General features: G+C 48.2%; 1 protein-coding gene across 2 annotated transcripts; it reads left to right on the top strand.

The window, feature by feature from the left end:
- Positions 1–3,528: 3,528 nt before the first annotated feature.
- OCIAD2 (OCIA domain containing 2) lies at positions 3,529–20,090 on the top strand. Of its 2 annotated transcripts, none has more exons than XM_064149255.1 (9): positions 3,529–3,661; positions 4,198–4,301; positions 5,857–5,999; positions 8,061–8,154; positions 9,423–9,476; positions 13,142–13,189; positions 15,741–15,846; positions 17,713–17,800; positions 19,900–20,090. In XM_064149255.1, exons 3-8 carry the CDS (start codon positions 5,931–5,933, stop codon positions 17,792–17,794), a joined length of 453 nt encoding a protein of 150 aa, XP_064005325.1. In that variant the 5' UTR covers positions 3,529–3,661; positions 4,198–4,301; positions 5,857–5,930; the 3' UTR covers positions 17,795–17,800; positions 19,900–20,090. The 2 variants fall into 2 exon arrangements, with proteins under 2 accessions (XP_064005325.1, XP_064005326.1); XM_064149256.1 differs by having other exon boundaries at positions 5,854–5,999.
- Positions 20,091–25,310: the final 5,220 nt, after the last annotated feature.

Here is a 25,310-nt window from a genome sequence, read left to right as displayed (position 1 = left end):
AAGCGTGGCTTCAAGTGTCACCAACTTATGTTCCAGTTGACTCCACAGATAAGCATCAGAGCATGAGGAGGGAGTTTTCAGGTGCAGTGTATTTACTGAAATCAAAACAGACATGTCTGAAACACAGGAGTAATTAATCCTGAGACTTGCTAAAGACCTTTTTTCAGTAAAATGTTCTGTGAGACATGATACAGGAAGATTGTCCCAGCAATGTACTTCATATAATAGGTCCTGCTTCATTTCAATGTGTATTAGAACTGGCAAGTACAATAAAGTCTGGTTCCAGGATCTAAGCACCTGTCTTGAAAATTATTAAGGGGGTTGGAACACCTCTGCTACAAGGACAGGCTGGGGGAGCTGGGGGTATTCAGCCTGGTGAAGAGAAATCTGGAGAAATCTTAAAGCAGCCTTCCAGTTCATGAAGGGAGCTATAAGAAGGCTGCAGAGAGTCTGTTTGCAAAGGCAGGGTGAAGGCAATGGCTTCAAACTAGAGCAGAGCAGATTTAGACTGGATGTTAGGAACAAGTTCTGCACCATGAGGATAGTGGAACACAGGGATAGGTTGCCTGGGGAGGTGGTTGAGAACCCATCCCTGAAGATATTCAAGGGAAGCCTCAGCAGAGCCTTCAACTAAATCAGGTCTCTGGGCAACCTGATCTAGTTGAAGATGTCCCTGCTGACTGCAGAGGGGGTTGGACTGGATGAGCTTTGGAGGTCCCTTCCAACCCAGCCCATTCTATGATTCTATGATCGCCCTGCTGAAATCAGGTCTTTACTGGAGGAAATACATTACACATAGAGCTCTGCAGCCCAAGAAGGGAGACTTCTCTGTGATTGCTTTACAGCCTTCTTCACACTGAGAAGTGTAAATGTTAAAACTCAAACATCTGATAACTGTCAGTCCTTCATTTCTACTTAGAGACAGACCAGACCAAGTGTAAAACAGAAATAAGTACATCCAAAAATCACTCAGAGCATAGAAAACTGTCACGGTGAGGACAGTTTAATGTTTTACTCAGAAGTGTGTTGGCTGTTTCCTGCTGTGAGACTTTGTGTCTTCTCATTCACCCTTAACCACTTCTCTTGTCAGCACAAGAACAATTACAGTGTAATTCTTATGCAGCCTTCCATGCTCTAAATGTTTTTCTTATTATTGATACATTTTAGTAACCACTTTGTGCTTCTCTTACTCCAGGTCTTTGTTTCTCAGGGGATTTTTAAGCAATTAACAGTCTTTGTGATTTTGTAATGAAGGAAGAAACCATACTTAGCATGCTTGGGGCTAAGTTTCTCCTTCTGTCAGCTGCTGTAAGCGTACCTGGGACGTTTCTGTTAAACACACACACTGGGAAGGCTTTGCCTTTGGTAAATGTGGGGGACCTCAGGATCCTGGCAACCCTGCAGCACTTTCTTAAAGGTTCTTCAGCCAAGAGCCTGTAAACTTTCCCCAACATTGTGAAATCTCAGCTCCTTGAGCTCTTTCTGCTCAAACAGTCAACAATTCCTCAGCAGAGAACTCAACTCTCTCTTTTATTTTTGATATCTTTTTTCTTTGATGTGTAATTCTGGCTTTGTTCTGGGAGGGTCCCTTCTGATTTGTGTTCGTTATTCTGAAGCAGTAACATTTATTGGTTTTTGTCTATCAACTTCTCCCCATTTTTATAGCCCTGAAGTACTTTCAGGTAAATCTTAAAATCAAAGAGTGTTTGAGAACAGACTCAATTGATAACCAGCTTTACCTTTAAAGTTAAAAAGAAGTCTAACCTGATTTTTAACAGGCACTTCTGCACAGGAAGGTGCAAGAACACAAGCAACCCTGGGCACACGTATGCCCCATGAGGAAATTGGCATTCCAGTGCTCTCTCATTTTACGACAGTTTAAGCAGAACCAGCTAAAAAAAGATGTTGATTATAAGGGGGGGATTTTCTTGTGTATTGTATTCTCCAGAACAGCAGGTAGCCAGCATCTATGACAGCATTTTTACCTATGATTTCAAAGATACCTCTTCAGATCACAGGAGAGCTGTTTTAGGACGTTGCTCTTGCCAAGCCTCTGTGTGAAATGTGCATTTTGCAGCAGCAAAGTCAAATGGTCTCATGCAGCTGGCAAGAATGAGAGAACACTTTGAGAAAAGGGGCTTCAAGCAGCCAAGGCTTCTGGAAGCTGAAAGCCTTTTTGGACTTGAGAAAATCAACCTCAGCAAGTTTAAAATCGTAGAATCATAGAATCAAGCAGGTTGAAAGAGACTTCTAATATCATCCAGCCCAACCTAGCACCCAGCCCTGGCCAATCAACTAGACCATGGCACTAAGTGGCCCAGCCAGGCTTGGCTTCAACACCTCCAGCCACAGCCACTCCACCACCTCCCTGGGCAGCCCATTCCAATGCCAATCACTCTCTCTGCCAGGAGCTTCCTCCTAACATCCAGCCTAGACCTCCCCTGGCACAGCTTCAGACTCTGTCCCCTTCTTCTGTTGCTGGTTGCCTGGCAGCAGAGCCCAACCCCACCTGGCTACAGCCTCCCTGCAGGCAGCTGCAGGCAGCAATGAGCTCTGCCCTGAGCCTCCTCTGCTGCAGGCTGCACACCCCCAGCTCCCTCAGCCTCTCCTCACAGGGCTGTGCTCCAGGCCCCTCCCCAGCCTTGCTGCACCTCTATGAACATGTTCCAGTGTCTCAGCATCTCTCTTGAATTGAGAGGCCCAGAACTGGACACAGCACTCAAGGTGTGACCTGACCAGTGTTGAGTATAGGGGAAGAAAATTATATAGAGACACCAAAGTCAACAATGAGAAATGATATAGAGACACAAAGTACAACAATGATCTCACAAACTATTCATTTCATGATAAGCACTGAAGTGTCCTTCTGCCATTTAGGACACTCCATTAAAATCTCAGATGGAATCTTAGCAGTGTGATCAATGTTTTTTCTCCCAGAGCAGCTCATGAAGAGGCTCAGGGTTGACCTCATTGCTGTCTACAACTACCTGAGGGGAGGTTGTGGCCAGGAGGAGGTTGCTCTCTTCTCTCAGGTGGCCAGCACCAGAACGAGAGGACACAGCCTCAGGCTGTGCCAGGGGAGATTTAGGCTGGAGGTGAGGATAAAGTTCTTCCCTGAGAGAGTCATTGGACACTGGAATGGGCTGCCCGGGGAGGTGGTGGAGTTGCCGTCCCTGGAGCTGTTCAAGGCAGGACTGGACGTGGCACTTGGTGCCATGGTCTGGCCTTGAGCTCTGTGGTAAAGGGTTGGACTTGGTGATCTGTGAGGTCTCTTCCAACCCTGATGATACTGTGAGACTGTGATGAGGAAGCACGAACTGCTAATTTGGTAACAGATGTGGTTAGGACCGAGCAGCCAGCGAGTGAGGAGACCTTTCGCCTCTGGGGTTCGTTCCTCAGCAGCGCCTGCCCTGCCGAGCTGCAGGCTGGCCGCTCCTTTTCTGTCCTTGCCACCGGCGGCCAGCAGAGGGCGGTGGAGCCCAGCCCGGGCAGGCAGAGCCGGGTGTGTGCAGGGCCGGGTCCCGCCTGACGACGTGCAGCCTGTGCAGCTCCTCACGGGCTCCCGGGGCTGGGCGGTGCCGTGCGGGCGCGCTGCCACTGGGCCGAACCGGGCAGGGCTGTTCTCTTCCCCTTCCTCTACTGGCCTGGCGCCCGGCGGGAGGTAAGCGCTGCGCGGAGAGTCGGCATGTGGCCAGCTCTCCTCCGCGCCGCGGCCCCGGGCAGCGCGGCTCTGCTCCGTTCTGTCCCCGGGGGGCCGAGCTCCGCGGGGCCGGCTTTCTCCGGCGTCACGGCCGGAGGCAGGCCGGGGCTGGCGTGGCTCCCTGCGGCCGGCCCGGGGCGGAGGGCAGGTGGCGGTTCGTGAGGGTAATCATCCGCCGGCGCTCGACGCCTCGACCTTTCCCACCCAGCCTTCGCCGGGAGCCCGGGCGGTGGGAGCGGGGCGGGCTGCGCTGGGCTGGGTGTAGCTGCCCGTAGGGCGGGGCGGAGGAAGGCCACTCTCCGCTGGAGCGGACGCCTGCCCTCGGCCTGATTGCGACCGCTCTTCCCTCCCACGAAAGCTGACAAGAGTAAGAACGTTTTGTGTCTCCGATTGACGTTAAACTCTTTAAAGTTTGATGCAGCCTTCTTAACTCTTCTGTCCTTATCTTTGCCTTACGTAACGAGAGTTTAACGGAAAACTAAATTGCTCTTCGTCAGGGCGAGGCAGACAGTGAGGAGCTGGGAGCACTCCCAACGTCCTGTGGACTTCTAAACTCCGTTTTTACCCAAGCCTCGGCGATCAGTGTGGTTTTTCAGAGCAGGTGAGGATAAAGTGCAGGTTGGTGTGAATGCAGTGCTTGTGTCGTCTAGCCCACGGGAAGAGGAGAGTGTCTTGCTTGTTTGGTCACGTAGAAGAAAAGCATTGCTGCCTGAACATCCAGTCTGTGTGAAGGTGACCTTTGCTTGAACCCTTTAGCTGTGGAGCTGACCCCAAAATAGGTGTAGGATGTGGTTTATGCAGAAACACTAAGAGTGCCAAAAGCTTCAGGGTATTACATTGTTGAACAGCTTCTCTTCAGCTTAGGCCTTCACGGTCACTCAGTGCCACTGTTTTCAGAAGGTACTGTTGGAAAAGCAGGTTTTAACTACCTCATAAATAAGATTCCTTCTTACTTTTGCCTAGTAATGCAATTGTCAGGCATGGAAAACAGTGTTTCAATTAAACACTGTTCAATATCCTTATCAGTGACTTTGATGAGAGGACAGACAGACAGACTCTGCTCAGCGAGTTTGCTTACGACACTGAACTTGGCTTGGCTGATAGAGCTGAAGGCTGTGCAGCCATCCAGCAAGACTGGCACAGACTGAGAGCTGGGCACAGAGGAACCTGATGAGGTTCAACAAAGATAAGTGTAGAGTCCTGCACCTAGGGAGGAATAATAAACTGCACCAGTGCAGGCTGGGAGGTGATCTGCTGAAGAGCAGCCCTTTGAAGAGGGACCTGGGAGTGCTGGTGGATAACATCCATGGCACAGCAATGTGCCCTTGTGGCCAAGAGGGCCAATGGCATCCTGGGATGCATTGAGAAGAGTGTGTCCAGCAGATTAAGGGAGGTTCTCCTTCCCCTCTACTCTGCCCTGGTGAGACCTCATCTTGAGTACTGCCTGCAGTTTTGGCTGCCCAGTTCAAGAGGGACAGAGATCTGATTGAGAAAGTCCAAGGGGGGGCTACAAGGATTGATTAGGGGACTGCAGCACTGCCTGATGAGGAGAGGCTGAGTGACCTGGGGCTTTTTAGTTTGGAGAAGAGAAGACCCAGAGGGGATTTAAAACATATTTACCTGGGGGCTGTTGTTAATAGGTTTTGATTCTGGGGTTTTGTTATTTTTAAGTTTGTGTTTAAGTATGTTTGTATCTGGATTGTGTTTGTTAGAAACACAGATTTCCAGATGGTTTATGATAGGCTTGACTCGTGTGTCCTATGGAATCAAAACTTCAGCTCGAGGCAGCGAGGATAGAAGTAGCACAGTGATTCTGGAAGAGTCCACAAATAAGTTAAATCTTTGACATGCAATACCATAAAGGTTAGAAAGGTTTGGGATTATCTGCTCACACTTGTTCTGATTTCTTTGTGATTGAGAGTGCTGTGATGTGATGCAACATCAGACTGTACTTGCAGAACTTCCTTTTTGGGTTGGGGTGCACACAGCTCTGTATTGCTAAGAAGTGATACTTTATGCTGTAATTACATCAGCTGATTGCATGCTGTGTACTGTAAAAATGCACTCCTTTCAACGTGGTGGTTACCCTTTCTAGATAAACACTGAACTTACAGTAGCTATTTGATGCTTTGGCTTTTTACCTTTGTACCTAGCAGAAGGAGACAGCCAAGCATAAAGCATATGAGTTGCTGGTGTCTGAGATCAGCAGCAGAGTACGAGAAGAGAGACAATGGCTTCTGAAACCACCAACCAGGATACTCAGATGCCTCCACTAAAGCAGGGTGACTGGCCTGGATGGGTAAGTTGCGGTTTGGTTTTGTTTGTTTGGTTTATTATTTGTTTTGTTAATTATTTTTGCTTGTGCTTTATTTTGTTTCTATTTCGTTTATTTGATCAATTTTGATGCTGTTGCCAATGAGTAACTGGGATTCTGCATTGGTCATTCTTATTGAAGAGGTAAAACAGCAGTTGGCTACTTTAAGCCTATAAATTAAGAAAGGACACTGTCTGTACATTAGGAAGAAGCTCTTTGCAGAAAGAGTGATTTGCCATTGGAATGGGCTGCCCTGGGAGGTGGTGGAGTCACTGTCCCTGGAAGTGTTTAGAAACAGACTGGATGTGTCATTTGGTGCCATAGTTGATGGATTAGATAATATTGGTTGGATTTGATGATCTTGAAGGTCTTTTCTAACCTTATTGCTTCTGTGTTTCTGTATTCACCATGCTCAGAAGGCTAGGAGTTTCTAAGACAATGGGCTCTGGTTTATGCTGTGCTGGTTAAACTACTCACTTAGGGGCAGAGCCCTAGTGTCTGAGTACTGGTCCAGCATAACCTGTCCCCATCAAGCTATGTACATACTTCCCTTCAGAAAAGAAGAGTACTGCACAAGAAGCTGACTTCCAGCTGTATGGCAGCTGAGCGGTCTCCTCTGCTGGAGAAATCAGCTACTGATAGGGGTTCATATTTTACTGTATGCTATAGGAATGTAATTAATGAGAGGGAATTTACATGTGGCAGGACCTTGTTGCTAACCAGTCACTGCCAGAGCGCAGCAAAAGGTGATTGATCTGCAAGGAAAGGTGACCTGGGAGGCATAAGTGACAATAAGGCAGGTGTAGGTTGTGACTTCAGGGAGAAGCATCATCTCCAGTCCTGCTCTGGCAGGGGGGTTGGACTCGATGATCTCCTTGGGTCCCTTCCAACCCCTAACATCCTGTGATCCAGTGACATTAAGCAGGGTGAGCCAGTAGTCAGCTCAGTGACTGCTAGACAAGTCTATAGGAATAAGACAACTCGTTCAAGTTAGCAAGGTAAGAAAGGGATCTCATGGTGCAGGCATATCTACAATGCAGTCAAGGCAAGGGCTTGAGCTTAAATGCAACTCCTGAGCTGAGGGACAGAGGCCTTGGGCAAAGCTTCTTGCAGCTTTTTGTCCCACATTGGCTTTCGTGGCAATTTACTTCTGTGTTGCATAACTGTACCATATTAGAGCTGACTTTGAGCCCAAGCAACTAAGCCTCTGGGAGGGTGTGTACAGAGGCAGGAAAGTTGCAGAACGTGTTGGTGCACTTAGAACCCTGACACTCATTTCCTTATCTTGTGCTCTGCCTATTGACATTGTGTTGTGTTTGTAGTGACCTTGCTGTGAAACCAGTTTGGAGTAGTTCTCTGGAGTCTGAAGTGGAGTCAGTTCTCTACTGTTTACCCAAGCAGCACCACCATTGATGAAGCATTGCTTGAAGAAGGACTGAGATGTTAATTAGCTAGAATTTGAAATGTGTGGCTGTGGCTAGTAGATGCACTTGGTTACAAAACCATGGATCAATCAGGCATAAAATGAGGCAGAATTCTGTAATAGGCTAATGTGCTCTTTTTCCCAAGACACTGCTTGTTCCACAAAGTCTGGTTTTGCTTTCAAGAATAGGTAGGTTGGTAGATGCTGTGTTCTTACAGGGAAATATTTAACATTTCCATTAAACCAATGATAGAGGCTGGATGTTAGGAGGAAGTTGCTGGCAGAGAGAGTGATTGACATTCGAATGGGCTGCTGTGGTGGAGTCCCTGTCCCTGAAAGTGTTCAAGGAAAGACTGGATGAGGCACTTAGTGCCATGGTCTGGTTGACTGCATAGGGCTGGGTGCTAGGTTGGACTGGATGAGCTTGGAGGTCTCTTCCAACCTGCATGATTCTGTGATGATTCCTGCTTCCTATGCCATAGGTATGGAGTATCCAGTTGGGGTCAGCTGTTTTGTCTCTCTGTTTTATGTGTTTTTTTAAATAATTAATCTTCTTCAATGGATTTATTCTTTTCTTCCTATGAGATTAAATTCAGGAAGCTAACACAGGTTTATCTTTTCAGCCAATGCTCTTTTGCCCAAAGTCCCAAATTAGAAACAAAGGAGAAATTGCAAAGATCTGTGAGGAATGCAAAAGGGAAAGTTTCTGGTACAGAGGTGAGTGATCCAAACTTGCTCTTACCCCACTGAAGATGACTTCTTGATGCACTGAAGCAAATCTGGTTGCAAAATACCACACTGCTTATTGTAATACATAGTGTTTTATTGGAATATTACTGTGGGCTAACTCTGTCACCTCATTTGAAGCTGAGCAGTATGTTGTTATAGGGTTAATTGAATGCTTTGCATCATCATTGTAGGTAAAGGTGGTTGAATTTAGTTGTTTAATATGAGCTTTAACAATCATAGGGTTGGTTTTAAATGTGTTGTTATAGGGTTAATTGATTTATTTGCATCATCATTGTAGGTAAAGGTGGTTGAATTTGGGTTTTTGTTCAATATGAGCTTTAACAATCATAGGGTTGGTTTTAAATGTGTTGTTATAGGGTTAATTGATTTATTTGCATCATCATTGTAGGTAAAGGTGGTTGAATTTGGGTTTTTGTTCAATATGAGCTTTAACAATCATAGGGTTGGTTTTAAATGTGTTGTTATAGGGTTAATTGATTTATTTGCATCATCATTGTAGGTAAAGGTGGTTGAATTTGGTTTTTGTTTAATATGAGCTTTAACAATCATAGGGTTGGTTTTAAATGTGTTATTATAGGGTTAATTGATTTATTTGCATCATAATTGTAGGTAGAGGTGGTTTAATTTAGTTGTTTAATGTAAACTTTAACAATCATAGAGTTGGTTTTGTTCTTCAAGTCCATTATTAAAGCAACCTTAGGAATATTTTACTTCACTCCATGCTTACTCTTGCTTTTGGATGAAAAGCAGGCATTATGTGTCCTGGGTCTGTGAAATTCTTTAGGTGTTAGGACATCCAAAAGATTAGTTACTCATTGTTCTAGTGTCTCTTACATCCACCATGTCAGTTTGTTTCTGAAAAGAGAAGATGGAAAAGCACTTCATAAGAGCTGCTGGCTCCTAGTATTGCAGTAGTGAGGGGAGATACTCAGGTTGTAAGAGGTCTTGTTTAATAAATATCTCATGTGTAGCATAGCACACATGAACTCTAGATGCTGCAGCATGCTGTGTGAGCACATCCTTCCTTTGAAGAGCAAGGGTTACATCAGCCTGCCTGACTCAGCAGATGTAACAGGTGATTAAGACACCACACTGAGTTTGTCTTTGGAAGATGAGTAATGTGTTTAATGTTATAAACACATAAAACACTTGCTGTATGAAAGATTAATGTGTTTAAATAATAGATGACAAATTTTGGCTGATACCAGATGCTTTCCTCCTTTTTGTTTTTACAGCTCTTCCTTTGTCTCTTGGGAGCATGCTTGTCACCCAGGGGCTGGTTTCAAAAGGTAAATATGAAACAATCACAGAATGTTAGGGGCTGGAACTGACCTCAGAAGATCATCCAGTCCAACCCCCCTGCCAGACCAGGATCACACAGGAACATATCCAGGTGGAACTCTAATGTCTCCAGAGAAGAAGACTCCACAACCTCTCTGGGCAGCCTGCTCCACTGTTTTGTCACCCTCTCAGTGAAAAAGTTTTTGCTTATGTTCACATGGAACCTTCTGTGCTTGCACCCATTGCCCCAAAAAGCAGGGGTCAAGAACTGCCTGGACAGCCAGGCCCAGAGAGTGGTGGTGAATGGTACCAGATCCAGCTGGCAGCTGTCACTAATGCTGTGTCCCAGGGATCAGTGCCGGGCACAGTGCTGTTCAGTATCTTTATTGATGATCTGGACAAGGGGATTGAGTCCTCCATCAGTAAGGTTGCAGATGACACCAAGCTAGGAGCAGGTGTGGGTATGTTGGAGGGTTGAGGAGAGCTCTGCAGAGGGACCTGGCCAGGCTGGATGGGTGGGCAGAGGCCAGTGGGATGAGACTGAACAAGGCCAAGTGCAGGGTTCTATACTCTGGCCACAACAGCCCCAAGCAGCACAGGCTGGGGACAGAGTGGCTGAGAGCATCCAGGAAGAAAGGGACCTGGGGGTGCTAGTAGATAGTAGATGATAGTAGCCAGCAGTGTGCCCAGGTGGTCAAGAGAGACAGTGACACTCTGGCCTGGCTCAGGAGCAGTGTGGCCAGCAGGACAAGGGAGGTTATTCTGCCCCTGTACTCAACACTACTCAGGCCACAGCTTGAGTGCCATGTCCAGTTCTGGGCCTCTCAATTCCAGAGTGATGCTGAGGTACTGGAACATGTGCAGAGAAGGGCAGCAAGGCTGGGGAGGGTCCTGGAGCACAGCCCTGTGAGGAGAGGCTGAGGGAGCTGGGGGTGTGTAGCCTGCAGCAGAGGAGGCTCAGGGATGACCTCGTTGCTGTCTGCAGCTCCCTGAAGGGAGGCTGTAGCCAGGTAGGGTTGGGCTCTGCTGCCAGGCAACCAGCAACAGAAGAAGGGGACACAGCCTCAAGCTGTGTAGGGAAGGTCTAGGCTGGATGTGAGGAGGAAGTTCCTGGCAGAGAGAGTGATTGGCATTGGAATGGGCTGCCCAGGGAGTGCCCAGGTGGAGTCGCTGTGCCTGGAGGTGTTGAAGCCAAGCCTGGCTGGGGCACTTAGTGCCATGGTCTGGTTGATTGGCTAGGGCTGGGTCTAGGTTGGGCTGAATGATCTTGGAGATCTTTTCCAACCTACTTGATTCTATGATTCTAAGTACACCATGGCTCTAAGTTTATGAAGTTGAGATCTGAAATTAGTACTGAAATGCAAACTCCCCTGAAGCCTGCTGGTTTTCAGCATCGATATTCCTCTTGCTCGACAGCACTGTTGTTGCAGTGATCATTGTGTGCATTGCCACACTCATTCTTTTGAAAGAACTTGAACTGAGAAAGAGAATTCACAGCTGTGCAGACTGGTGGCTGCATGCTGTCACCATGGTCACATGCATTTGAGTAGAGTCTTCACTGGGCCTGCTTGTAGGACAGAGCATGGCACAACCTTAGGAGGGGCATCGCAGTTGGGTACATCTGAAAAATGCTGGCAGTGTTTATGCAGTGACCACACATCAATATGAATGCAGCTTTGGTGCAGAGGGACAAGGAATGCTGCCAGAGAGAGGAGGCAGAGCTTTTTATAGAGATGGCTTGTGATCTGCAGGCCAACACAAAGGAGAATTGTCTTCTGCTTCTCTGGTGTGTGGATCTGTTTCTGTGCCTTCCACCTCAAGGTTTCCCTATGGGTAAGGTTGAGGTTAACATTTTGGGTAAAGAGCAAAGGACATCTGCTCTGAAGGTTGCTAGGATGGTTGCATCCCACAGGAGCAAGTAAGACAGCTCTTCAGCCTGGCTCAGAAGCTGGCTACAGCAAGGGCAGGGAGAATGAGAAGCAGAAAAAAATACAAAGACTGTAAGAGATGGGTGGTGGGAGCTACCTGAAGGGAGGCTGTAGACAGGTGGGGTTGGTCTCTTCTGCCAGGCAGCCAGCAACAGAAGAAGGGGACACAGTCTCAAGCTGTGCCAGGGGGAGGTCTAGGCTGGGTGTTAGGAGGAATTTGCTGGCAGAGAGAGTGATGGGCATTGGAATGGGCTGTCCAGGAAGGTGGTAGAGTTGCTGTGCCTGGAGGTGTTGAAGCCAAGCCTGGATGGGGGACTTAGTGCCTTGGTCTAGTTGATTGGCCAGGGCTGGATGATCCTGTTTGGATACTTTGGATTGGATGGATAGGTTGCATAGGTTGGACTGGATGATCTTGGAGGTCTCTTCCAACCTGGTTGATTCTATGATCTTGCTGTGTGCAGCCCTTCTTCGCAGCATGGCACTCCGTTACTGGGCACATGCTCTCAGAGGCATGCTGCTTCCATCTCTTGGTGTTAACTGGAGGAAGGTGGATTTTGGTTAGGAAAGCTAAAGACAACATTTTGGTTTTCATATTCAGCACTCTGCATTGTCCTCTTAAAGCCCAAAATGTATGATCTCTCCAGGAGTGAAAGCTAGATACAGGTGGTACTGTTCAACACTCATTTAATCAATAGATACAGAAGACTACTGAAGAACACTTTGGGGAACTGCTTCTCACAGCACAAAGAGCATGAGTAAGAGATTTCAGGTGACTGTTACATTTGCAGGGTTGGTTCCTACTGAAACATGAGCTACCATCTGCTCTTCCTGCAGTGAACATGAGCCAGCAGTGTGCCCAGGTGGCCAAGAGAGCCAGTGCCATCCTGGCCTGCATCAGGAATGGTGTGGTCAGCAGGAGCAGGGAGGTCATTCTGCCCCTGTACTCTGCACTGGTTACACCACACCTTGAGCACCTGTGTTCAGTTCTGGGCCCCCCAGTTTAGGAGGGACATTGAGATGCTTGAGCGTGTCCAGAGAAGGGCGATGAGGCTGAGGAGAGGCCTTGAGCACAGCCCTACGAGGAGAGGCTGAGGGAGCTGGGATTGGTTAGCCTGGAGAAGAGGAGGCTCAGGGGTGACCTTATTGCTGTCTACAACTACCTGAGGGGTGGTTGTGGCCAGGAGGAGGTTGCTCTCTTCTCTCAGGTGGCCAGCACCAGAACGAGAGGACACAGCCTCAGGCTGCACCAGGGGAAATTTAGGCTGGAGGTGAGGAGAAAGTTCTTCCCTGAGAGAGTCATTGGACACTGGAATGGGCTGCCCGGGGAGGTGGTGGAGTCGCCGTCCCTGGAGCTGTTCAAGGCAGGACTGGACGTGGCACTTGGTGCCATGGTCTGGCCTTGAGCTCTGTGCTAAAGGGTTGGACTTGATGGTCTGTGAGGTCTCTTCCAACCCTGATGATACTGTGAGACTGTGATACCGATACTGTGTCACCAGTGGCAGCTGTGCTGCTTTCATCTTGAACTGAGTCTTGCAAAGTCCAGATTTCTTTCTCTGACTCTAGCAGTTCCCCAGAACAGATGCACTAAGCTTTAGTGGCATGACAAGTGCTCTGATATTCCTAAGTCTGAGTGGACTTCCAAGGTTTTTTTGCCAGTCTTTACCCTGAGAAATGTAAAACTTAGTAGGAAAAATACTGTCTTAGGTTCCTCAAGTGAATGAGCTTTCTGTTTTCTTTTGTTGCAGGCATTTTCTCAGCCAACCCAAGATTTGGTGCACTTCCAAAGATGGCAAGTAAGTTTTACTCAATTCTGAATTTACAGACCATACACAGACTTCAGATGCACCTCTCTGAATTTCATTTCAAACTCTTCCTTTTTGTTTTTGAATTTAGGAGATACTACCACAGCACTTTAGGCTGTGCTAGTTTGAGGTTGGCTGAAGTATTTTAGTGAGAGAAGTTAGGTGATAGGCTGTGAAAAGGAAACAGTGGTGATGTCTACTGCACTCACAGGCTTGCTGAGATGGATAGAAACAAGAACATAAACATAGATAAGACAGTGAGCCTCTGTTGCAGCTGGTGCCTGTACTTGGGTCACCCAGGGAGGTGGTTGAGGCCTCATCCCTGAAGGTGTTTATGGCCAGGCTAGGTGAGGCTCTGGCCAGCCTGATCTGGGGTAGATGTCCCTGCCCATGGCAAGGAGGGTTGGAACTAGATGATCCTTGTGGTCCCTTCCAACCCTGACTGATTCTATGATTCTACTTTTCTCCCTGGCCTGCTTTCTGTGCACCTAATCCTTCTGTTTCCTAACCCCCCTGGCTGATTCTCCAAACTCACCTTGCACCTAAGGCAAAGTCTGGGATAAGGTAGAGGGGTGGGGAGAAGGTGGAAGGGTGGTTGGGAGCCCCTCCTGGGAACTCTGATTTCTGGGAGGGCTGCTGTGTTTCTGTATTACCTTGTATATTTCTGTCTATAGCTGTCAATACTGTAACTATCTGCTTGTGTATTATGCTAAGCTGTACATATAAAGCTTCATTCCTTAATTTCCAGCCAGCTGAGTCTAGTCTGAGTGATTTCTTAAGAGTGGGGGGGTTTAGGTAACACCCAAACTGTCACATAGGCAGTCAGAGTTGTGTGTTTTGAAATAAGGTTCTTTTAATCTAAACAGTTTTTAGAAGGAGCTTGTATTAATTTAACCTCTCAAATTGGTAAAAACTTCAATATCAGCTTTGTTTTATGATTAAATTCAGCCTTATTGGTCAGCCATGCTTCACAGCTCACACAGCTCATGATATCAAGAGCTCATCATGGTACAATATATACAGTAGTGTCACAGAAAGCTCCAGGCTGGCAAAGCCCCTCAGGATCACCATTAACACTGCTCTACAACATTCACCTTAAACCATAGCCCTAAGCACCACATCCAAACCACCTTTAAACACATCCAGGCTGGGTGACTCCATCGCCTCCCTTAGCAGCTCCTTACAGTCCCTGACCACTCTCTCCTTGAAAAACTTCTTCCTAATGTCCAATCTAAACCTCCCCAGCCTCAGCTTGAGGCCATTCCTCCTTGTTCTGTCTCCAATTCCCTGTGAGCAGAGCCCAGCAGCAGCCTCTCCACAGTGTCCCTTCAGCTAGCTGTAGACCACAATGAGGCCTGCCCTCAGCCTCCTCTGTTTCACACTAACCATCCCCAGCTTCCTCAGACACTTCTCATAGGATTTATTCTCTGGGCCTTTATGTTCCCTCTCCTATATTCTTTTGATTCTTTTAATTCCTGATCAGGAACTGATAAAGCAAACAAAGCACAGAGACTGTACAGTACAGTGATGTGGCTCTTAAATGGCAAGGAATTGAGTTGAGTTCCTCTTCAGCAGAAGTTCAGAGGAAAATGGAGGGTGTTGAAGTAGAACTTTGATTCTGCCCCAGTGTGATAGCATGGCAGGATGATGTTTCAGCTTCTTAGAAGCCCAGTGAAGAGAGTGTTGAAGTTGTTGTTGCTAGAAATAGGCCATGATGTGCATGCAAGAGCAAGAGACATTAATGCTGACACATAATTGATTTCATTACAAGCAGTCTCTATAATCTGTTCCTCTAAGTCTGAAGTCTCAGCATTCCAGCTGAATATCACAGAGTCATGGAATGGTTTAGGTTGGAAGGGACCTCAAAGTTCATCCATTTCCAATCCCCTGCCATAGGCAGGGATACCTCCCACTAGAAGAAGTCCCTCAAGGCCTCACCCAACCTGGCCTTAAACACTTCCAGGGTGGTTGTGCTCTTGACAGAGTGATTGGCATTGGAATGGGCTGCCCAGGGAAGTGGTGGAGTTGCCATCCCTGGAGGTGTTGAAGCCAAGCCTGGATGAGGCACTTAGTGCCATGGTCTGGTTGATTGGATAGGGCTGGGTACTAGGTTGGACTGGCTGAGCTTGGAGGTGTCTTCCAACCTGCCTGATTCTATAATGATGATTATCCCCCAGTCCTATCCAGTCAACCAGACCATGGCACTAAGTGCCCCAGCCAGGCTTCGCTTGAACACCTCCAGGGATGGCAACTCCACCACCTCCCTGGGCAGCCCATTCCAATGCCAATCACTCTGTGAAGAACTGTGAAGAAGTTTAGATTGGATGATCTTGGAGGTCTCTGCCAACCTGCTTGATTCTGTGATTCCACGTGGCTTACAGCAGTTCTGGAAGACCTCCCTATAATCCCTGTACATAACTTATGTCTTTGTATCACCTTTTGACAAGTCACAACAATTTGATCCCATGGTTAGAACCAAGCCAACTGCAGACTCTTGATACAATTTCTTGCCTTCACAGTGTTTTGTTGTCTGTCTTTATAGTTGCTGGTGTCTTAGGCTATGCTGCTGGGAAGATATCATACATTGGAGAATGCCAAAAGAAGTTCCAGGAAGTTGGTGTTCTACCACGTGAGCCACACAAAAAAAGGTTTGTGCTTCTTTCAGTTACTAATCCTAGATGACCTGGACAAGGGGATTGAGTCCAGCATCAGTAAGTTTGCAGATGACACCAAGCAGGTGTTGATCTGTTGGAAGGTAGGAGAGCCCTGCAGAGGGACCTGGCCAGGCTGGATGGGTGGGCAGAGGCCAATGGGATGAGATTTAACAAGGCCAAGTGCAGGGTTCTGCACATTGGCCACAACAACCCCAAGCAGTGCTACAGGCTGGGGACTGAGTGGCTGAGAGCAGCCAGGAGGAAAGGGACCTGGGGGTGCTGATAGATAGTAAGCTGAAGATGAGCCAGCAGTGTGCCCAGGTGGCCAAGAGAGCCATCCTGGCCTGCATCAGGAGCAGTGTGGCCAGTAGGACAAGGGAGGTTCTTCTTCCCCTGTACTCAGCACTGATCAGACCACACCTTGAGTGCTGTGTCCAGTTCTGGGCCCCTCAATTCAAGAAAGATGTTGAGGTGCTGGAAGGTGTCCAGAGAAGGGCAACAAGGCTGGTGAGGGGCCTGGAGCACAAATCCTATGAGGAGAGGCTGAGGGAGCTGGGCCTGTTTAGCCTGGAGAAGAGGAGGCTCAGTGGTGATCTTATTACTGTCTACAACTACCTGAAGGGGCATTGTAGCCAGGTGGGGGGTGGCCTCTTCTGCCAGGCAACCAGCAATAGAACAAGGGGACACAGTCTCAAGTTGTGCCAGGGTAGGTATAGGCTGGATGTTAGGAAGAAGTTCTTCACAGAGAGAGTGATTGGCATTGGAATGGGCTGCCCAGGGAGGTGGTGGAGGCACCGTCCCTGGGGGTGTTGAAGCAAAGCCTGTCTGGGGCACTTAGTGCCATGGTCTGGTTGACTGGATAGGGCTGGGTGCTAGGTTGGACTGGCTGAGCTTGGAGGTCTCTTCCAACCTGGTTGATTCTATGATCAACATGGTCTAAAGCCCAGTAGAAATTGTATGCAGCACAACTGGGAATCTAAATGCTGTTATCCTGAAGTGCTACTCATATTTATAGGCTATAGTTGAGGACATTATAAACTACTTAATGTTCTTTAGAAAAGGCAAGTTCAACTCAGTGTAGTGGTTGTTGTTAGGAAGTCTGTGCTTGAAGTGAAATGATTGGGTGATGGGACAACAGCCACCAGTTCTCTTTTCATCCAGTCTCATGCCTCTAAGCCTCTCACCATTGTCAGCAGAGCTGTTGGAATTGAGTCCAGAGGAGGACCACAGAGGTGATCCAAGGGCTGGAATACCTCTGATGTGAGGACAGGCTGAGAGAGCTGGGTTTGTTAGCCTGGAGAAGAGGAAACTCCACAGGGACCTTAGAGCTGCCTGCCAATACCTGAATCATAGAATCAACCAGGTTGGAAGAGACCTCCAAGATCATCCAGGCCAGCCTAGCACCCAGCCCTATTTAGTCAGCCAGACCATGGCACTAAGTGCCTCATCCAGGCTTTGCTTCAACACCTCCAGGGATGGTGACTCCACCACCTCCTTGGGCAGCCCATTCCAATGCCAATCACTCTCTCTGACAACTTCCTCCTAACATCTATCCTGGACCTCCCCTGGCACAACTTGAAACTGTGTCCCCTTCTTCTGTTGCTGGCTGCCTGGCAGCAGAGCCCAACCCCACCTGGCTACAGCCTCCCTTCAGGTAGCTGCAGATAGCAATGAGCTCTGCCCTGAGCCTCCTCTTCTCCAGGCTGAATACCCCCAGCAGAAAGGCTGCAGAGGGACTTTTCATCAGGGTGTCTAGAGACAGGCCAAGGGGGAATGGTTTGAAGCTGAGGCAGAGCAGGGTTAGACTGGATCTTAGGAAGCATTCAAAATGGGATGTTTGATTTGCTTTCACTGTTGTAGGCATTGCCCTCGTAGTCGCAAAGAGCATGAAGCCCAAGTGGGATCTGCTGCCAAAGAAGGGTCAGTTCCTTCTGCATCTTAGACACAGGTAAGCAACCTTCAACTTTACAATAAATTCTCTTTTTGGTTTCTATCTTGAGTAGTATTCTTATTTGAAACCTCTGAACTTAGTGGATTTTAGTAATGGCTTAAAAACCCAATTATTATTCAAGGAAATGGTCTTCATCTATGGCTTCTGATGATGTTTTTCCTTTCATTTTTACCTTACTTACCTTTTGTGTTAGTTTAAAACCCTCCACTGCTGAGAAATTTCTGCTTTAGCTCTAGCAGAGTGTTGCTTGTTCACCTAATTGCAATTAGTTGGGATTGAAACTGGGGAAGGCAAATATAACTCCTTTCAATCTCCATCTTTTTTAGCTAAGAATCAAATCAATTACAGATAATGACATTTAAAAATATCACTGAAATACTGAGAAGCTAAAAGCAGGCACAGGGCCTTAGAAGAGTGTAAGAGTGGTGCTAGAGCAGCTCCATGGTGGGGTAGGGAAGAAGGTCTGTGTGATGTTTTCACCACAGAGAGGGGAAAGTTCCCTTTGCATGAAGAGGAGAGTTTACAGAAAAGCTTAAAGCAGACACAGGGCCTTAGAAGAGTGTAAGAGTGGTGCTAGAGCAGCTCCCTGGTGGGGTAGGGGAGAAGGTCTGTGTGATGTTTTCACCACAGAGAGGGGAAAGTTCCCTTTGCATGAAGAGGAGAGTTTACAGGGAAGTGTTTTAAAAGCACTTGCACTCCGTGTATGAAAGCCAGGCCAGCAGCTGGGCTTGCAGAAAGCATTTTCACACGTTGTGGTTAGCTGGCCTACATTTCTCACAGGCAGGACAATGTGTGAAAGAATTTGCAAATAGCTTGGCTGCCTGCAAGGGAGGAGAGGGAGTGCAGAGGGTCTCCTTGAAATGCTGCCATGTGAGTTTGTCATGGCTCTGACTGTAGCTCAGAACAGAAACCTGATGCAGAAAGGGTTGGATTGAGTCTCTTTGGCTTGTATCCTGTAGTAGTTAGAGAAGGGTATCATTAATGGTCCCTTCCTTGCTCTGAAGTGCACAACTGCAGTCTGTAAGGAGGAATATTCCAGCAGAACCTGTTTACTTACCAAGGAAGAGATTTTGATGGACTCTTACTATGCAACAATCTGTTATGGCAGTAAGGATTGTCCTGAAAGAAGCCATTAGAATAAATTCCTGGGTTTATCAATTTTGCCACTGCTTAAGCACTTCCCATGAGGAGCTTCAAGTGCTCAGCCACTGGCAGAAAGTGCACTTTGGCTTAGGTGCACTTAATAGGGTTGCTGTCAAAAGCAGCAGTGCTTCTCTTCCACCTGCTGTAGAGTTCATGAAGCACTATGGCCCTACAGATCAGCTCCCTGCTCTGTCTGGGCACAAGACCCATAAGGAGGGGGGAGAAAAAAAACAGAAGTGAGACTATTCTGAGGGGTGCCTGAAGGAGGGAGTAAGCCAGACTTAGATAACCATAGAATCAGTCAGGGTTGGAAGGGACCACAAGGATCAGCCAGTCCCAACCCCCCTGCCATGCCCAGGGACACCCTACCCTAGAGCAGGCTGCACACAGCCTCAGCCAGCCTGGCCTCAAACACCTCCAGCCATGGGGCCTCAACCACCTCCCTGGGCAACCCATTCCAGGCTCTCAGCTGGATGGGGAAAGTATGACAGCCTAAATCTGTTAGCAGTTGTGAGCTTAATGAAGCTTAATGTGCTGAGAAGTGCCTTTGAAGGTTTTCTCTTCCATCAGTGTTTGATAAGTAGGGCAGTGTCCTCACCTTAAAGCACATGAATTGAGGGTGATCACTTACTAGCAGTTGCCTATGCAGTGCAAACAAATCCTGGTGGTGGGATTTGCCTCCACTCTTTGTCATAGCTGGAGCTTGCTGAACCTTAAATCCAAACACATTTTCAGCCTTCCTCTGACAGTGAGGTTTTTCCTGGCTTTTAAATAAATTCCAAGCTGTCTCAAACAGAAAGGAGTCTTGTAGCTGTATAAAGGTGCAGGATGCCACAGGCCCCGCTTGGAAGCTCTGCTGTGGAACCTGTTCCCTGTTGCAATCAGCAAGAGGCAGGTGATTGAAGCAAGATGTCACTCAGCCCAAGTAACAAGGCCTTTCATTCTCTTTACAGGTATGCAGAAGATGATAAAAATCTTGTGGACCAGCTTCTTCCCCTTTCAAATTTTCTTCTGGATCAGCTTCTTTCAAGGCTTTATTCTGCTGAGAAGAAAGAATAACTTTGGTTTGGTGTAAATCAGCTTATTTGAAGTAGTTGCATAATGGCTCATAGTTCTGCTCAAAATATCAATTTCTTGTAATGCACTTTTTGGGTTATTTTCTGCCCTTCACTGCAGTTTAGCTCTTACTGCAGAAAATATGGGATTGGTCTGTTTGTACTTACAATCATAGAATGGTTTAGTCTGGAAAGGACCTTAAAGATCATCCAGTTCCAGCACCACTGCCATGAGCAGAGACACATGCCATTAGGCCAGGGTGCTCAAGACATCATTCAACCTGACCTTGAACACCTCCAGGGAGGGGGCATCTGCAGCCTCCCTGGACAAGCTGTTCCAGTGTCTCACCACTGTAACTATAAAGAATCCCTTTCTAATCTCCAGCCTAAATCTGCCCTCTCCAAGCTTCAATCCATTCCCTCTCATCCTATCGCTACAAACCCTTCTAAGAAGTCCCTTAGCAGCCTGCTCATGGGCCCCTTTCAAGTACTGAAAGGCCACTCCAAGGTCTCCCCAGAGCCTTCTCCAGGCTGAACAGCTCCAATTCTCACAGCCTGTCCTCACATAGGAGGAGTCCCCAGCCTCTGATCATAGAATTAAATGAGGAGTTTTGCACCTCCCTGGGCAACCTGTGCCAGTGTCTCACCACCCTCACTGCAAACAACTTCTTCCTAACATCCAGTTTCAACTCCCCTCTGCCAGTTTAAACCCATTCCTCCTTGTCCTGTCATTACAAGACCTTGTCACCTGTGCTCCACAACCTCCCTGGAGGTGTTGAAGGCCAGGTTGGATGAGGTCTTGAGTGGCCTGTTCTAGTGGAAGGTGTCCCTGCCTATGTTGGGGGGGGATTGGAACTGGATGATCTTTGAGGTCCCTTCCAACCTAAACCATTTTATGACTCTATGCTGTGAGAACTGTCAATTAGTACAGCTGCTTTGTAGTAGTTATGCACAAGTTAATGAGCTAAGCTGCATTGACCATTACTATCCACACAATTAAATGAAGCAGGAGCTGAATAGAGGGCATTGAGAATTTAGGGGTGACCTACTGGAAAAAAAAAGGGAAAGACCTGAGGTAATCATTTGCCTGCCATCATCTTTACTGCAGCCTGGGTGTGCAGCCTGCAGAAGAGGAGGCTCAGGGGTGACCTCGTTGATGTCTACAGCTACCTGAAGGGAGGCTGTAGCCAGGTGGGGTTGGGCTCTGCTGCCAGGCAAGCAGCAACAGAGCAAGGGGACACAGTCTCAAGCTGTGCCAGGGGAGGTCTAGGCTAGATGTTGTTAGGAAGTTGTTGTCAGAGAGAGTGATTGGCATTGGAATGGGCTGCCCAGGGAGGTGGAGGAGTTGCTGTGCCTGGAGGTGTTTCAGCCGAGCCTGGCTGGGGCACTTAGTGCCATGGTCTGGTTGGTTGGGCAGGGCTGGGTGCTAGGTTGGACTGGATGAGCTTGGAGGTCTCATCCAACCTGCCTGATTCTGTGACTCTAAGAGGGGAAGAGATCTTTAGAAGGAGAAATAGTTGACCTTACAAAGAGTCAAGCATTGTTTATGTAGTGCTAAACCATTTTCTTTTCTTAGTACTATCTTGTACTATTAATAAAATCTCTTCCCTTGGGGCAGGAAGATGTTACACAAAGGTCCAAAACAAAATCCAGTGACCATACATACACAACTTCCATGTAATCATTGGCATCTGGAAAACAGAGCTTACTTTCTTCCCCCAGGGGTGTGGGAGTTCAGCTGTGGATTGAATACAGCTTTTGTAAAACTGTTTCAAATGGTTCATAGAAGAGTTGTGAAAGGAAGCAACCTCTTGCAGTTCAGGGGAATCACAGTCACAGAATGTTAGAGGTTGGAAGGGACTTCCAGAGATCATTAAATCCAACCTCCTGCCAGAGCAGGATCACCCTGGGCAGGTTGCAGAGGACCATATCCAAGTGGGGTTTGATGGTCTCCAGAGAAGGAGACTCCATGACATCTCTGGGCAACCTGCTCCAGTGCTCTGGCACCTTCCCATACAGATCTCCTCCTGCTGAGGTGCAGCCTCCTGTGTTCCAGCTTGTACCCATTGTTCCATGTCACTGGGCACCAGCAAAAGGATCCTGGCACCTTCATCTTGACACCCATCCCTCAGATATTTATAGACATTGATCAGATCTCCTCTCAGCCTTCTGAGGATTAAACAGCCCCAGGGCTCTCAGTCTTTCTTCACAGGGAGCATGCTCAAGTCCCCCAGGCATCCTTGTGGGACTTCACTGGACTCTCCAGCAGATCCCTGTCTCTCTTGAACTGGGGAGCCTAGAGCTGGATTCAGTATTCCAGGTGTGGTCTCAGTAGGGCAGAATAGAGGAGAGAAGAATCTCCCTAGACCTTGCTGGGCACCCTTTTTGTGATACACCTCAGGACACCATTTGCCCTCTTGGCCACAAGGGCACGTTGCTGACCACTAGGACTCCAGTGTCTTTCTGCATGGAGCTGCTTCCCAGTAGGACAATCCCTAGTCTCTACTGGTGCCTGGTGGTGTTCCTCTCCAGATGCAGGACACTGCACTTGTCCTTATTGACCTTCTTGAGGTTCCCCTTCACCCATGTCCCAGCCTGTTCAGATCTCATTGGGTGGCAGCACAGTCTGACAGGCTCTTGGCCACCCTCCCTGCACACACACACAGAGTTTGGTCTCATCAGGTCCATTCAATCCCCTTATCCAAATCATTGATGAAGATACTCAATACTGATCCCTGGGAAGCACCACTGGCCACAGGCTTCCAGCTGGATTCCACTGCTGATCACAGCTCTCTTGGTGAAAGCAGATTTAAAGCAAACAGAAAAGAAGCACCTCCTGATCCAGCACTATTCCTGCATGGATATTTCTGTTACAAGATGTGGAAACAAGCAAAACTCCAAAGGGCAGCATCCACACAGCCTGGGTGGCTGTGAAACGTCTGGGTTTGCGTGATCCAGATGCAACCATTGTGCCAGGAACCTTTTCAGCTCTGCTCAGAGGACAGGAGGGCATACAGGTGAAGGGTCTCCTGGAAGCATCACCAGCAGGGTGGGAGACAGGGATCAGTATGGTGATTCCTCTCTTAGAGCTGTTGAAAATCCAAGCTAAGAGCCTCGAATTAAACCCCGGGTAACTAACTCATTGCTGGAAGTGGAGACTGGAAGCTCTTCATGTATAGAGAGAGCAAAACTCACACCTTTAAATCCTTGGAATTACAGTGCAGGATTTGTCTTTGCTGATGAAGGATGGGAAAAAAAATACCGAGGTGGGAGTGGAGCTTTTTCCTGTTGCCTTTGACAGGTTCTGGAGAGCAGTGGCACTTCCCCAGCAGGGATCTTGCATCACCTCGCTTTGAAGCGGTACTTCTCCTCCCCAGGCAGGCTTGGAGCGCTGGGCAGCAGTGTTGTGTGAGGCAGGCACGTCGGGAAGCTCAGCAGAGCCTCTTTAACCCTTTCTCCCCGAGGCTTCTTTTAAACCTGCCTTCCCCTGGCAGCAGCTGTTGGCTGGAGGGGCTGTGCCCAAGCTCACTTCCTGCCCTACCTGGCACACGTCTAACACTGCAAAGTGCAGCCCTGAAACTTTACCCAGCAGCAAATGCTTGGCGTTTCATGGCTCCCATTCTCCTGCTGAGCTCCACAGAGCCAGTGGATCCTATCAGCTTTGGGAGCTGCCTCTGGCCGTTGCCAGGCACAGTCTGCCCTTGTCTAGGTCGGGGTTTCCCAGCAGGCTGCTGAGCAGGTGGCAGCCCTGGCAGTGCCTCAGCTGGGACAGCTGCTCTGCTGGCCCTGCCTGCTCCCCTCCTGCCTTCTCTGCTTCTCCCTGCACAGCCACGGCTTGCAGGGCTGAAGGAACTCCTCCTTCACTTGTTGCTCCCTCCTTTGTGTCTACAATTCAGCCTTCAAAATCAGAATCAGAATGGTTTAGGTTGGAAGCTCAGCCAGTTCCAACCCCCTGCCATAGGCAGGGACACCTCCCACTAGAGCAGGTTGCTCAAGGCCTCATCCAGCCTGGCCTTGAACACCTCCAGGGAGGTTGTGGAGCACAGAAGCCCCCGATGTGATCTTTGATCAATGGTTCTGTGCTCCACAACCTCCCTGGGCAACCTGTGCCAGTGGCTCACTACCCTCACTGCAAAGAACCCTTTCCTAACATCCAGTTTTAATCACCCCTCTGCCACTTTAAACCCATTCCTCCTCATGTCATGACAAGGCCTTGTCCCAGCTCTCCTGGAGCCTCCTTCAGATCCTGCAAGGCCACTCCAAGGTCTCCTCCAAGCCTTCTCCTCTCCAAGCTGCACAGCCCCAACTCTCAGCCTGTGCTCACAGCAGAGCTGCTGCAGCCCTCTCAGCATCTTGGTGGCCTCCTCTGCACTGGCTCCAACACTTCCATGTCCTGCTTGTGCTGGGGGCTCCACAACTGCCCCCAGGACTGCAGGTGGGGTGTGAGGAGAGCAGAGCCAAGGGGCACAATCCCCTCCCTTGCCCTGTGCCCACACTGCTCTTGCTGCAGCCCAGCACAGGGTTGTGTCTGGGCTGCACTCCCACTGCAGGCTCCTGCTGAGCTTTGCATCACCCCAGAGCCCCAGGTCCTGTTCCTCAGGGCTGCTCTCAGCCATTCCCCACCCAGCCTGGAGCTGTGCTTGGGGTTGTGCCGACCCAGTCAGTTGGCAGCTGTGTGTTGTCCAGTGTGTAGAGGGAAAACGAATGCAGGCCTGCAGAACAGCTTAAGGGGACTCCTAGACCACACTTAAATCTTCAATGCAGACACATGGCCATAGACACTGTGCCAGGAGAAATGTTTTCTACTGAGCACAGCTTAATTAGAAGGTGATTTAGACATTGTTAATGACCTGTCATTAATGTTTAGGCATTGTGTAGTTATCCTAAGATAATTAACAGCAGCAATGATAATTAAATGGTGGAATTAAGCCAAAGGGAATTATTTATTTTGGCATCAGATTTATATAGAACCTAATTTTAGCTCCATTTCAACAAATCCATTAAAATTAGTGCTCAAAAATGAGTTTTAGAGACTGCAGAAAAGATTGTGGAGCATCCCCTGAAAGGAACCAATTAAAAACGTGGGGATGTAGAAGCCATTCGTGCCAAGGCTGAAAACAGAGCCCTGCATCATCTCTGAGCAGCTGAAAAAAACACCCCCCCACAAACATTACACACGGTGGAGCTTTAATCCTGAATCCCTGGAAGCTCTGGCAGAGGAAATCCATCCCACTCTCCATTGCTCTTTCATCTTCATCAAGGATTAGAGGAAGTTGTATCTGATTGAGTATACTTTGTGTCAGAGGAGT

Source organism: Pogoniulus pusillus, chromosome 9, assembly GCF_015220805.1.
Source record: "Pogoniulus pusillus isolate bPogPus1 chromosome 9, bPogPus1.pri, whole genome shotgun sequence".
NCBI classification, from domain to species: Eukaryota; Metazoa; Chordata; class Aves; order Piciformes; family Lybiidae; genus Pogoniulus; species Pogoniulus pusillus.
The sequence above is the reverse complement of the archived record's forward strand: the minus strand, read 5'-3'. Positions and strand labels throughout refer to the sequence as shown.